Genomic DNA, 14,154 nt, shown 5'->3' with positions numbered 1-14,154 from the left:
CCTCCGCGTGGGAGGCAGGAGCTCTGGGTTTCAGTTCTGTCCTTGTGACTTGGAACACATCGCGTTCCCTCCCTGGGCCTCCGTTTCCTCATCTGTGGAAAGAGAGGGTTGGACTTGCTGGCCTCCAGGGGCGTAGCCCGCTTGGAAGCTGCTTTTGGGGGCCTGTGGTCACAGCTGGTTGTGGTGGTTCCTGGAGTCACATCTTGTTCTGAGGTGGGACTTGGGATTTTGCAGGAGGGTCTGGGGTCCATCCTGGTGGGCAGGGAGGGAGGAGAAAGGAACGGGGCTGGGGTCAGTAGCTGATGGGCAGCTTTCCGCTTCAGTCCCAAGAGCCAAACTCTGCTTTGGAAAGGCCCACAGGGCTTGCCAAGCATGGAGGTCGCGGCTGCTGCGTCGGGACAGGGACAAAGAAGGTGGGGACTTGTGAGCTTTGGATTACAGATGTGGAAACTGAGACCGGAATGGGGACGATTCAGTTCTTCAGAAACAGACTTAGACTCATGAGGTATTTTGGGCCGAGGCCTGAGGGGTCTGCTCTTGAACCTCTTGCCTGTCCTCCCTGCTCTGGCACCTCCTCGGCTTGAATGCTGCCATTGACCAGAAGCTCATCACTCTGTAGCCTGAGCATTTGTGCTGTAGCATCAGGCAGTCAGTTGAGCTGGAGCTCATGTTGAATTGTTCCTGGGGAAACAAGGTCACTTCTCTGCCACGGATTCCACAAATAGGAGGCAGCCTCCCATACAGAACATTTTGGTAGACTTACAGGAGATTTATGAATATCTCTTCATAACTAAGTAGGCAATAAATCAGACACTTGATATAAACGTAAAAAAATAAAACTGAAAGGTCAGAAGGCACATTCTAAAAAATATAATCTAGTAAATAAAAGAGAATGAAGGTTTACCAATAAAGTAAAATTCTCAAGAAACTGTTGAGACTTAGAAAATTATTTTAAAAATTAAACATTTAAATTTTATGCAAAAACAAAAATACTTCCTTATAAGGGCTTTTTATCACTTAGCTCTAAAAAATGTTTTAAAAATTCACAACAGAAATAAGAGGAAATAAAATTTTCTCCCAATTAGAATATTCTGTGAAGCACCTCGTTTTCTCCTAAGTTTTCCTTAAGCTAAAAAAACATAAAACAACAGATAACATTACTGTGGTATAGAGTTAACTGTAGATTCATTGCTATTTTCTTTATCCTGCGGGTCCGGGATGAGTGCAAGCCGTGTTTCCAGACATCAGCACAGCGGCAGTGGGGTGTAAACCACCCGCGAGCTCCATGGCGACCACGTCCCAGTCTCAGCGGCACAGTGGGGATGACAGCCTTCACTCATGATCCGATGAAGTTCTGGACTAGCATAATTGTTTGCAAACCATCCAGGCTCCATGGACCACAACTTTCAGTCTGCCTACATTCCACCCTGCCCTCCCCATTCTTCCCCCAAGCAGAGGTTTGAGCACTAGGGACCCAACTAACACCCCCCCACCCGACCTTGCTGACCGCCTTCCCTGGTAGTGGGCAGTTGGGGTGTGACCACCAGGACCTTCAGTCTCAGGAGCCAGATCTGTTTGAATCTGGAAGAGGCTTTTGGACCATGCCGTCCCTACTGCCATTTTAGGGCTGGGGACATGGGGAAGTTGCTCTGGGCCCTGCAGCATGGGGCCAGCAGGAGGAGGCCCCTGGGCTGATGAGGCTCACTCCTGGCAGGGTGGAGAGGGGTTTCAGGAGGAGTCTTACAGAGTGGGAGGCCTGGAGATCCCGGGGCTTTACCCTCCTCTAGACAGTTTGGAAGCCAGTCAGCTTTCAAAGGATATTGTCCTTCCCCCAGCCCTCTAGCCTGCAGCTATACACATGTGTATTATCTCCTGGCTGCCCTGACAGGGCACCAGCTGGGGCCTGTTGTCGACTGTGGAGCCCGTGAGACACGGGGGTGGCTGCAGCTCAGCCCAAAGCGGGCAGGGCCTGGCCTGGCTGGGCAGCTGTGGGCAGCTGCTGCCTCCTCTAGGCCCTTCCCATTTCCTGTCCCTCATGCCCTCATTTGGGACAGCTACCCGTGCCCCTGTTCCTGGAGGAGACTGTTCCTGTCCATGCCTCCTTGGCCCGGGCTGCTGGAGGGGTCCAGGGAACTTTGGTGAGCTGGGTTGGGGGAGAAGTGGAGAGAAGTTTCTGGCTCTGCTGTTGGCAGGCTGGGGCCCACTGTGGAGCCCCTCATGCTCTCTGAGCAGCCCGTGTTTCTGTTTAGGAACAGAGGCTCATTCCGTCCACGTTTGACAGAGACAGAGAGAGGGAAAGTGGGAGAGAGGGATGGAGGGAGGGGGAAATTGGACGGGGTGCGATGGGGCTCTTATAAGCACAAGTGTGCATGTTGACAGAGCTGTTGCATGGCTACTGGGAGTTTTCAAGGATGACAAGGCAGGGCCCGAGGGAGAGAGGGAGCCCTTTCCCGATCGCAGAGGGACAGGGACAGGTGGTGGTTTGGGAAGGTTTGAGGAGGGGTGGATGAGTCTAGTCATTCTGTCTAGGCGGCTCTGGGGAGGGGGAGCCCGAGTACTCAGGGCCTGGGGGAGAGAAGGCCCAGTGAGCTCAGCCTTCACACTGACCCGCTGACCCGCTGACCCGCTGCCTCCACCACCCTCTTCCCCAGGTGCCGCTGCTGGTTTCCAGAGGGCGGGGTGGTGGGAGCAGATTGTCCCTACCATGTGGAGCAGCTCACCCTGGGCTGAGGGCAGCTGAGGGAGTTGTTGTGTCTAGGGACGGCTCCTCACACCCTCCAGCAACTCCTCACCCGTCTCCGGCCATTTCCCCAGACATTCTCTTATCTGTTCTCAATAGGCTTTAACTTTATTACCCAGTTAGTGTTCAGAGGAGAAAAAGCAAAAGGAGAAGACAAATGAACTCTCATCTCATCACTTGGTGATAACTCACATTAGCATCTTGATGTGTATCTTCCAGGCTTTTCTCCTGATACACTTTCATGAATTAAAATGGGACTGGAGCCCGTTCTTGCCTTGCAACCTGCTCCTTCTATCCCTGTGTCCTCCATGTCTTTCCAGATCCATCAGTATGATCTTTTCAATGGCTGTTTAACCTTTGACCTTAGAGATGCCCCAACTTTATTCAGCAGAGCCGCTCTTGTTGGCTGGAGGTGGTTCCCCGTGTTTTGCAGTTGTAAACAACACCTCTGGCAGCAACACATCCCAGAAGCCTGGTTTTTGTGAACATCCTTAAGTATTTCTCTGGGAGAGAGCCCACCAGGGGAATTGCTGAGTCCACCAGGGCACCCAGCCTGCCTCGTGGGGGGCGGAATCTTTGGCTGTTGATGGGGATATTGATTGGTGATGTCAAGTTCAGGGGCCTGGTGCTTTCACTGAACCCTTGGATGTCCCCAGCCTCATTTTGTGGTATTCATGGCTAGAGTGACCTCCTGTATCCTGTTTCCATCCACATTCTCTCTCTCTCTTTTTAAAGATTTATTTATTTATTTTAGCATGCGTGTGTGCGAGAGAGAGAGAGAGCACACAGAGAACAGGGGCAGAGGCAGAGGGAGAAGAGAGAGAATCTCAGACTCCCTGCTGAGCACGGAGCCTGATGCTGGGCTTGATCTCATGACCCTTGAGATCATGAGCTGCGCCGAAATCGAGTCGGATGCTTAACCAACTGAGCAACCCAGGTGCGCCCCCGCCTCCACATTCTTCAGAGCCAAGCTTGACTTCCTTCTGCACCTGCCCCAGGTCTTCCCACTTCTGTCCGTCTGGGGGGCCCTGCCTCTATGTGGCCTGACCCAGTCACTTAGAGCCCGAGGTCCTGACCTGGTGTGGAGGGCTAACCCCTTCCTAACGGTCATATTTTTGCCAGGGGAGTATAACCGTAAGGGTTCAGGGGATGTGTCTTTATGTCTCTTCATGTCCGTAACCGCCCCCAAAGCAGAAGCCAAGGGACAGGCGCAGGGTAGGCATTCAGGGAACACTGGGAGGCGGCACACCTGCCCTCTGTCTCCTGCTGCAGGCTGAGCTGGTGCTTTCTGGGCCTCAGACTTGGCATCTGGGTGGTGGGGGTGGAGGTGGAGCTGGGCTAGGTCCCTTCCTGCTGTGGATTTTCCCACCCCTTCCGCACACCCCATGCCTTCTCATCCCGCAGGTTTGGGGTCCTGAGGCTGCCAGCGGACTATGGGTACTACGGCCAGCACAGCCCAGCAGACGGTTTCGGTGGGCGCCCCCTTCGAGGGCCTCCAGGGGGGCGGCACGATGGACAGTCAGCACTCACTCAGTGTCCACTCCTTCCAGACCACAGGCTTGCACAACAGTAAGGCCAAGTCCATCATCCCCAACAAAGTGGCCCCCGTCGTGATCACGTGAGTGGCGGTGTGTGTGTGTGTGTGTGTGTGTGTGTGTGTGTGTGTGTGTGTGTGACCGTGTCCCTGGAAGACATGGTTGGGGCAGCTTCCCGGAGGAGTGGTGGCATAAAGCACTGAGTCTACAATTTCATAGATGAAGATCCTGAGGCCCAGAGAGGTTAAGCAGTTTGTCTGGAATAACACAGCAAGCAAGTGCCTGAGTGGGTCTCTGTTGTGGGTCTCTTAGCTCATGTCCATAGGGCCAGGAAGCATGGAGAAGGAGAAGTGGCCGGTGGGGGGACACCCTTTTGAAAATCATTTTTGGCCAAACATTTTCAAACAGAGTTTATATACTAAGGTGCGTAAAATTTAGATTTTTTATTTTTCACAACTAGTAATTATGGTTTGAAACTGAGGTTAATACCAGGTCGTAAAAGAGCTGTGGCTGAAAAAGCTGGAAGCTCTTGGTCACCTCTCTTAATTAGGTCCTTGAGGGACTTTCCTGGAGGAGGCTGAGGGTGGGTTCAAGCACTGTATTTTGAGACACATGGATACACTACATGTGTCCAGAAGAAGAGGGTCCAGAAGGGGTCTCTGCAACCCTGTCTGCCCTGTGGGGTCAGTGAAGGAGTGGGTGCTGGGAGCCAGAGGCCAGGAGGACAAGAGAGGCATGGGCTCTGTCTCCCGGTGAATCGGGAAGCCTCAGCTCACATCGAATCTGCCTCTGGGCCCCTCCAGCACACAGGAAGTAGGACACAGTGAGCTAAGAATGAACTGTATTCTACACATAGAAGTTTGGCAGAGACCTAGCAGATGGGACTTTGTGTGTCAGGAGACCTGAGGGGTGGGAATGATAAATTGGCCTGCTGGCTTTGGGGCCTGACAGGAAAATTAGAATCCTAATCCCTTACTGTGCTCGTGATAAGGGAAAGAGAAGAGACGTGATATTGTCTCTCTACCAGAGATGACACATCTAGGTTTGGCCCTTGAGGGCAGTGTCGGAGACACACATCCTGGGCTTTGCTCTGTGACCTCAGGCAAATCCTTTCCCCTCTCTCGGTCTTGTTTTTCTTTCTTTCTTTCTTTCTTCCTTCCTTTCTTTCTTTCTTTCTTTCCTTTTTCTTTCTTTCTTTCTTTCTTTCTTTCTTTTCTTTCTTTTCTTTCTTTCTTGATTTTATTTATTTATTTGACAGAGAGAGACACAGCAAGAGAAGGAACACAAGCGGGGAGGTGGGAGAGGGAGAAGCAGGCTTCCCGCTGAGCAGGGAGCCCGATGCGGGGCTCGATCCCAGGACCCTGAGATCATGACCTGAGCCCAAGACAGACGCTTAATGACTGAGCCACCCAGGCGCCCCTGGGTCTTCTTTTTCTTATCAGATTACATGGTGATGACGTGCAGAGTACTTAACCAAGTGGTGTGGCTCAGAACAGTCATGAGCCTGCTGTAAAGATCTACCTCCTGGAGCGAGTATGAGCGCAGGGACCCTGGGGCTATAGCATGTTTGTGGGGAAGGGACCTTAGAGATCACCCAACACAGGGCTTGGCAAACTGTATCCTGTGGACCGAATCCCACCTAGCATCTGCTTTTGTAAATAAAGTTTTATTGGAACGCCGCCACTCCTATTCCTTTGTATGCTGTCTGTGGATGCTTAACACTTCAATCGCAGAGTTGTGGTTGCAACAGAAACTGTATGGCTCTCAAGCCAAAATTATTTACTGTCCAGTTCTTGATATAAAATGTTTGCTGAGTCCTGATTGAATACGTTTTAGATCAGATGTGAAGACTGGATCTAAATACCAAGCTTCCGGGGGTAGACGGATTTGTCCACCATGTGGTGAGATAGAGACTGAGCTGGGAGCAGGACCCCAAGTCTCTCAACTTCTCGCTTCGGGCTCCCCTGCCTCACTCATTCCACTGCCCTGCCTTTCCTAGATGCAGTTCTTTTGTAAAGAGGAGTAGACACCAGGGTGCGAGTGTCTTATTCACTGTTATAATCAGCACGGAAGCTTCTTATGTCTTGAGCGGACAGACAGACCCATCCTGGTTTAGCATCTGCAGAAATCTGTTTTTATACCTGTGGGTTTTGTTTGAAATGGCCCTGTGTGGAGGTAGCACTGCGACTAGTAAAAATAATTATATTAATAAACACTGTGCCCAAGGCCCTTGGCTGACCACAGTTCCATTCAGCAGTGCCTTGAAATCTCACAGCAGCCCTAGGAGGTGAGAATTACTGGAAAGGGAACCACAGAGAGAGTGAGTCACTCCAAAGCCCCAAAGTTGCTGTGTGGTGAAGTTGGGTTCATGCCCAGATCATGCAACCCCAAAGCCTCTGTCCTGAGCCCCCTCACTGTGCCATGGTGTTGTTCTCAGAGACAATCTGATGGAAGGGTCCCCTGGGACCCAGGTAACCCTCGAATAGGAGGCCTTAAACAGGACCGAAGCTTCTCTCTACACAAGAGTCTGGGAGGTGCACCAAGCTGGAATGGCCACTCTGAGATCAGCCAGGCCCCTCTCTTGTTTCCCCACCATCATTAGCATCTGCTTCTCACCATCACTTCTGGATGCTAGCCAGGGAGAAGGAGAGAAAGTAGAAGGCACCCACCTTCCCTTTAAGGGAATGGCCCAGAAGTTGTACGCATTATCACTTCTCCTCATGTCCCATTGGCCAAACCTTAATCACGTGACCATCCTAGCTGCAAGGGAGCCTGGGAAATGTAGTCCTCAGCCAGATGGCCCAGTCAAAATTCCAGGGTTCTGTTGCTGAGGAAGGAGGGGAGGGTGGATATTGGGGACAGCAGGCTGTCTCTGCCATAGACGGGCGCCGGAGGGGTGGTCCTGTTATGGAGTCTGGTGAGGGTGGAGGCTACCTTGATCATGAAAGTTTCCATTCTGCCCTGACAGGTACAACTGTAAGGAGGAGTTCCAGATCCATGAGGAGCTGCTCAAGGCCCATTACACGCTGGGCCGGCTCTCAGACGCCACCCCCGAGCACTACCTGGTGCAGGTGAGGGCAGCCTGGCCCCTTTCCCCCTTCGGCCTCCCCCACCCACCTCTGGTCCTCCTTCTTCACAGGGTCCCTCCCTCCTGCTTTCCCCACTGACCCCTTCTCTGAGTCATGTCCTCACCCCACCCTCTGGGCTCCTCCCCCACTTCCTGTCACCCCCTGGTTTCCTGGGCCATGCCCCCTGCCCCGCGGAGCCTCCTGATCGGCTCTTCTGGCAGGTCCCTGCCTGGCCTCAGTCTGCCCACACCCCGCCCTTGGAGCAGCAGGGAGAACAGAGTCAGGGCCCCAGCTGGGGATCTCTATCCTGTTCTCTACGCTCCAGAACTTCTCTGGCTTAGCTGCTTTTCCCCCTCACGTATCCCCTAGAAAGCCAGGTCCACACGCCCAGATGACTTTCATTTTTCTTGTTCACTGCAGCAGCCCCCAGCCCTGAACAGTGCTCCGGCACCGTGTAGGTGCTCAGTAAATAGTCGGAGAAGGGATAATCATGCTGATGAAACTGTGTTTGTTGAAAGAGTAGCTGGGATTTTCTGGTGTCTGGAAGAACTGGTTCCATTTCTAATCTGTCAGGCAATGTGTGGGTCCTGTTGGAGGGGCATGGCCAGATGATGTCCGAGCTCCTTTGTGCCCAGGAATGAACTCCCCTGGCGCCTCTTGTTCTCACCCTTTTACTCTGTCCCTCATTGCATCCATCACCCCGGCCGGGGAAGGGAGAGCCCCGTCCGTCCTCAGAGCTTCAGGACCTCAGGAGGGGGCTAGTGCAGGTTTCCTCTAGCTGATTCCTGGGGCCCCAGCTGTGACTCCCCACTTGGGCCCCTGCTCCAAGCCCTTCCTCTGGCTGCGGAAGACATTTGACTTCTTCCTGGAGAGCTTCAGGCCCCACCCTAGAGCCAGCCTCAGTTTCCTGCCCCTGGAGTGCCTCTCCCTACTTTCTTTCCTCAAGACCTGCCCCCAATGCTGCCTGCTCCATGAAGCCTTCTCGGATTCCCCATCAGGAGGAGTTGTTTTTCCCTTTCCCATGCTAAATGACACTCTTCTTGGGATCACAGATGGTCACATATTTTGTTTTTTCCAAAAGCCTGCAGACAACTTGAAGACCATGTCCCCTGCCCCATCTCTTGCTCCCCATCCTCTGGGGCCTGGGACAGAGCTCCACTGATAGAAGATGTCCCCGAGCATCTGAGTAACCCCTTGTGGCTCTTCCCCTGCCAGGGACGCTACTTCCTGGTGCGGGATGTTGCTGAGAAGATGGATGTACTGGGCACTGTGCGGAGCTGTGGGGCCCCCAACTTCCGGCAAGTGCGGGGTGGCCTCACCGTGTTTGGCATGGGACAGCCCAGCCTCTCTGGTTTTAGGCGGGTCCTCCAGAAACTCCAGAAAGATGGACACAGGGTAAGCAGGACTGCTTCCGGGCAGGGTCTCGTAGCCCCCCAAATCTGGCAGAGGGGCTCTTCCCGGGAGTGGCCTGGCCACATGATGGGGAGGGTGCCTGGGGACCCAGACCAGGCTCTGCAGGCCTTGAATGCCACAATGATCATTGTGGTCAGCATGGTTGGGAAATTCTGGGTCAATTTTTATTTCCCTGTCGTATGTGGACATGGGGGCCCTAGGTCAGAAGCCCCTTATACACCCCACTTTGAGAACCTTGGAGAAGTGAGAAGGGGGACAGGGTGACAAGAGGGTCCAGGTCATAACAAGAGAGGCACAGCATGATGACCACAGCGGACACAGGTCCTTGTGTCAGCCCTATGAAGGCAGGGCAGTTCCTCCCATTGCAGAGAGGAGGAAACCGAGGCCCAGAGAGGATGAGTGACACAGCTTAGGAGTGGTGTCCCAAGACCCAAACTAGGCACCTGAACTCTAAATTAGAGCCTGTTTTTTTTTTTTTTTTAAAGATTTTATTTATTCATTTGAGAGAACGAGAGAGACAGAGCACAAATGAGGAGTGGGAGAAGCAGACTCCCCGCTGAGCAGGGAGCCCGACGTGGGGCTTGATCCCAGGACCTGGAGATCATGACCTGAGCTGAAGGCAGATGCTTTATCATCTGAACCACCCAGGCGCCCCTAAATGCCTGTTTTTAATGACTCCTCTTTCCTGCCTGATGCTGAGGCGGGGTTTTGAGTGTCTGCAGGGCAGAGGCTGAGGGTCCCATCTGATTGCAGCCTGCATCTGGTTTGACCTGGGGTTTAGCTGGAGAGTCCCTGAGTGAACCAGAGTGGGGTGGGGTGTTAGTTCTGGGTGGATCCTCTCTTCCCAGCCTGACTGCAAGTTCCACAGGGAAGGGTCTGCCCACATCTCTCTCTGTGTGTAAGGTGCTCAGTGAATGAATGATTGCATGGCGATGGCGGGCATTCATTTCTTCCCCCAGTGTTTATCAAGCACTTGATTTATCTGGCGTTCCGTGCTTGGAATAGTGGAGATGTGAAAATGACTAGAACATGGTTCGTCGTGTAAGGAACCTGTAGTCCATGAAGGGAGATGTAGTCACTGATCATGTTAGGATGAAGCAGGAAGCAACACCATGAGCTTCAGACAGAGGGCTGTTGGCCCCGAGAAGAGGGAGAGTCAGGAGCAGGTGGTATTTGGACCGAGCTTTGCTTCCTGGGTAAGATTCATGTTGCAGGGACGGGGTGGGGGTGACAGGCACTCAAAGAGCAGGGACTGGTCTGTGGCAAGGCACAGAGGTAAGGCAGAAGGTCGGGTCTCCGTGCTGGGTAGTGGGGACAGTTTCTTCCTCCTTTGGCTCCTGGCAGGGGTGCATCATCTTCTGTGTGCGGGAGGAGCCCGTGTTGTTTCTGCGTGCTGAGGAGGACTTCGTGCCCTACACGCCTCGGGATAAGCAGAATCTTCATGAGAACCTCCAGGGCCTGGGACCTGGGATCCGGGCAGAGAGCTTAGAGCTGGCCATCCGGAAAGAGGCAAGGGTCGCTGGCGTAGGTGGAGGCTCCCTTCCCTGGCAGGCCGTGGGCGGCTGAGGGGACCCTAGCCCCCAGCCCAGCTCTGCTCTCACCTGAGCAAAGTGCTCTCACCCACTCTTCTGCCCTGCTTGGGCGAGTAGCTGGATGCAAGGCCGGCTCACGGGAAGCTAGGGGAAGACCTTCCTGTTCCTGGCTCCGTTTGCTTCTGCCCCTTTCCCACCATGCGCACCTCCTCTGCACTCAGCATCCTTATTTAGCAGGGGCCTAGTGGAGTGAAAGGAGCATTAGACTAGGAGGCCCAACACCGAGGGTCAGCCCTCTGTGAGCTGTGAGGCCCGGATGAGGCACTTCTCTCGACGGGCCTCTGTCTGTCTGAGGTGCCTCTGTTCCCCTCCACCACCTGGGGCCCTGTCAAGGTTTCGGAGGCTGTTGACGCACCACAGAGGTGTGTGCGTGGAGGGTGCCATCGTGGTTCCCCCAGAGACTCCCACGGGCAGGAGCCCGGTTGTCTCCCATCTCCCTTTGGGGTCTCGTCTCCTCTAGCACCCAGCTGACTGAGCTTCCCCCTGTCCCTGAGTCTGATGGCTTAGCGGACCCCTGCTGCCCATAGGGCAGGACGCTTCCTCCCTGGCCCCAGTGTGGGCCATGTCATCTTGTGCATAGGTGGCCCCCTCGGGCCGCTGGCCACCTCCATCCCATCAGGACTCCCAGGGCACAGAGCACCTCTGGCCAGCTGGATCCCCCTGGAGGAAGAGCAGCCTGTCCGTGGCCTCTTTGTGGTCTCCTCGCTCTAGAGCTCGGCCAGGAAGGCCAGCAGGGGCCTGCAGGTCAGTCGTGGTCCTCTGGCCCCCACTCCTCCATGCAGATCCATGACTTTGCCCAGCTGAGTGAGAACACGTACCACGTCTACCACAACATCGAGGACCTGCTGGGGGAGCCCCACGCTGTGGCCATCCGGGGCGAGGACGATGTGCACGTGACCGAGGAGGTGTACAAGCGGCCCCTCTTCCTGAGGCCTGCCTACAGGTACCGAGTGCCAGCCCTACCCGGTGACAGCAGATGACTTGGGCCGCATGGATGCCACTGTGCTGGGCAGGGGTGCTCTCTGGCCCTGCTCCCCAGCTGTGGTCTCAGTTTCACCGTCTGCAGGTTGGGCTGAGCTCCCCACACCCATCTTTCCCACAGGAATGCGGGGTGGGGGATGCCCGGGCTGTGTGGCCTGCCTGACGGGTCTCTCCGCCTCACCTGGCAGGTACCACCGCCTGCCCCTGCCAGAGCAAGGGGCCCCCCTGGAAGCCCAGTTTGATGTCTTTGTGAGTGTCCTCCGGGTAAGTCAGGGCAGGAGGCGGTGGGTGGTGGGAGCACAGAGTAGGGACAGGAGCCTGGAGAGCGGGTCTGGGTCTAGGCCCTGTCTCCACGGTGATGCTCAGGGCGAGTATGGCCTCTGGCTTTCCTCAGAGGAAGGTTTCCTTCTGTGTTGTATAAGAGGTGGAGTGTGTGTGTGTGTGTGTTGGGGGGGTGTATATTTGTACATTCTCTAATGACAGAGCCCAGCACTGACCATCTGAAGGCCTGGACTCTGGGCAGGCTCGGCTGCTAATTTGCTGTGTGATCTTGGACAAGTCACCTGACCTCTCTAGACACCAAGTTCACCGGGGCTAAAAATTTCTTATCCGTAGCCTCTTGAGCTGGTGTTTCCTGAGGACTGGTGGTGTTTCTTTCCCAGGCCCTGCGGGAGGCCACCTCATTTAATTTGCATCTCACGGCGATGTCAAATACAGGCCTGTCCCCTCTGAGCAGTCTCACTCCCAGGACCAGCTGGTTGGGCTCCCCCAGGGCCTGGGAAGGAGGCAGGGTAGTCCTCCTCGGAGCAGATGGAGCACACTGGGCTTTGAAGTTTGGCAAAAGCGGCTGAGCCACCTGTCTAGGCCCCCCTTGCCAAAGATTGTGGGGTGCAGATGGGCCGATGTCATGACCCCCCTCCCTCGACTTGGTCCTGTCTGAGGGTTTCCAGGGCATGCTGTTGTTGATGGTCATGGTCTTTCCCAGGAAACCCCCAGCCTGCTGCAGCTCCGAGATGACCACGGGCCTCCCCCTGCTCTCCTCTTCAGCTGCCAGACAGGCGTGGGCAGGACCAATCTGGGAATGACCCTGGGTACCCTCATCTTGTTTCACCACAGTGGGGCTGCCTCGAGGCCAGAGTGAGTGTCCCAAGGCACCGCAGGGATGAGGAGAGGAGGGGGCAGGGCTGCCAGAGTGCAGGGGACGTGTCAAGAGCCCAGGGCTAGAGCTGGAGTTGGGGCATGTGGGGTTCATTTCCTGGGTTGCCACAGATTTGCTGAGTAATGCGAAAAAAGTCACTTGACCTTTCTGGGCCTGTTTCCCCAGTGGGGAAAATACCCCTTGCTTCCCCCAACCTGAATGGGAAGGAAAACTTGGAGACTGTAGTCCAGTGCCCCTCAGCGGCCATGTGAATGGAAATGTCAACAGGGGGGTGGTGGTAGAGGCCTTTGGGGGTACTACTTATGCTACTGACCCCTTCCTTGTCAGGGCTGTCCCCCTGCAGACCAAGCCACTGCCCCTGGAGCAGCTCCAGCTGATCCAGAGCTTTCTCCACATGGTGCCTCAGGGGAGGAAGATGGTGGATGAGGTGAGCCAGGGGGCTGGGGGCAGGGGCCGTGGAGGGCCGTGCCCTCCTCCGCTGGTGGGGTCTCTTCCTCCCCTGCACTGCCCCCTTTTTGACAAACCATTCTTTCCCTTTCTCTTCCCTTCCGCCTCTGCCATCTTTGCTCGGCCCTGCGGCCCTTTTCCCTCTCCCTTCCCTGCCCTGGTCGTGGGCACCAGGTGGACAGAGCCATCACTGCCTGTGCGGAGCTGCATGACCTGAAGGAGGTCATCTTGGAACACCAGAGGAAGCTGGAAGGCCCCCGGCCAGAGAGCCCAGCCCAGGTGAGGCCTGGAGAGGGTCTGCTTTTGCCCGAGTCCTGCAACCTCATTTTGTTAAACCTCTTGACTGGCTTCTTTCCAACCGACTTTTCCTGGTTGCTGCTTCTCCCAGAGAAGAGAGGCGTTCAGAGGAAGGGAAGCTAGAGGAGCTGGGCCTGCAGGAAAGATGGACAAGGAAGAGGGAAAGTTTACTTTCCCTGGCCAGGTCCCCTTGCTGCAGAATAAACAGGATGGAGGAAGGGGCTGCTGGCCAGGGTGCCGGGGGCCTCTGGATCCAGAGACTTCCCAGACTGTTCCTGGTTCCCCTCCGTGAGTCAGTCCCTTGCTGTTTCCCTGGGTAGGCCGGGGTTTGGTCCAGCCTGCTGCTTCTGGAAGAGTGATGGGCTCTGGGCTGTCTCAGCAGCCCTGTCCCTCAGCTCTGGGGAGAGGCCTTGTCTTGAGAGTGTGCACAGTGCATGGAAGCCATCTAAGGCCTGCAGAGACTTTTTCTTCTTCGACACTTTAAGAAAACATCTTTTGAAAGCAATAGTATAGTATGGAAAATTGAGAAATTGGAGAAGGCAGAAAGTCACCCATCATGTCAGCACAGCTGCTGGGAGCATTTGGGGCCAGCTTCCTTCCTCCCACGTGCTTTGTTTGTGTCGATCTTGTGTCGGGCGCCCCAGGGCACGTTTGCGGCCTGCTTCTAGCCCTTCTCCTCAGCATCCCCGTGCCATCCCTGCTTTCGTCATCGCCGTTCTTGCCGGCTGTGTGACTTCAGCCATCGTTGGCCTGTTAGGTTAAGAGCGTGGCCTCTGGCCTGACCACGTGGGGTCCAGGCCTGGCTCTGCCACCTACAGGTGTGTGGACGTGGGCCACCTGCTTCACTGCTTCGTGCCTCAGTTTCCCTGCTTGTAAAAAGGGAGCCACGAATAATAACCAACCCGTAGAGTTGTTGTGAGGA

At 55.0% G+C, this 14,154-nt stretch overlaps 1 protein-coding gene across 12 annotated transcripts in view; it reads left to right on the top strand.

Annotated features, from left to right (window-relative positions):
- The window catches only part of PALD1 (phosphatase domain containing paladin 1), an 88,445-nt gene that overhangs the window by 50,499 nt on the left and 23,792 nt on the right, over positions 1-14,154 (top strand). For 7 of the 12 annotated variants that reach the window (XM_081824107.1, XM_081824116.1, XM_081824105.1 and 4 more), the window contains exons 2-11: positions 3,495-3,677; positions 4,145-4,358; positions 7,244-7,346; positions 8,559-8,738; positions 10,101-10,265; positions 11,131-11,291; positions 11,518-11,593; positions 12,315-12,466; positions 12,816-12,915; positions 13,110-13,214. In XM_081824107.1, the coding sequence (XP_081680233.1) occupies positions 4,174-4,358; positions 7,244-7,346; positions 8,559-8,738; positions 10,101-10,265; positions 11,131-11,291; positions 11,518-11,593; positions 12,315-12,466; positions 12,816-12,915; positions 13,110-13,214 (1,227 nt within the window). In that variant the 5' untranslated portion in view covers positions 3,495-3,677; positions 4,145-4,173. Of the gene's footprint in view, positions 1-3,489; positions 3,678-4,144; positions 4,359-7,243; positions 7,347-8,558; positions 8,739-10,100; positions 10,266-11,130; positions 11,292-11,517; positions 11,594-12,314; positions 12,467-12,815; positions 12,916-13,109; positions 13,215-14,154 lie in introns of those variants that run through there. The other 5 variants (XM_081824110.1, XM_081824109.1, XM_081824106.1 and 2 more) reach the window with 3 other exon arrangements.

The sequence above is a fragment of the Leptonychotes weddellii genome, chromosome 6, assembly GCF_054177405.1.
Source record: "Leptonychotes weddellii isolate Sample4059 chromosome 6, ASM5417740v2, whole genome shotgun sequence".
Classification (NCBI taxonomy): Eukaryota; Metazoa; Chordata; class Mammalia; order Carnivora; family Phocidae; genus Leptonychotes; species Leptonychotes weddellii.
The sequence above is the reverse complement of the archived record's forward strand: the minus strand, read 5'-3'. Positions and strand labels throughout refer to the sequence as shown.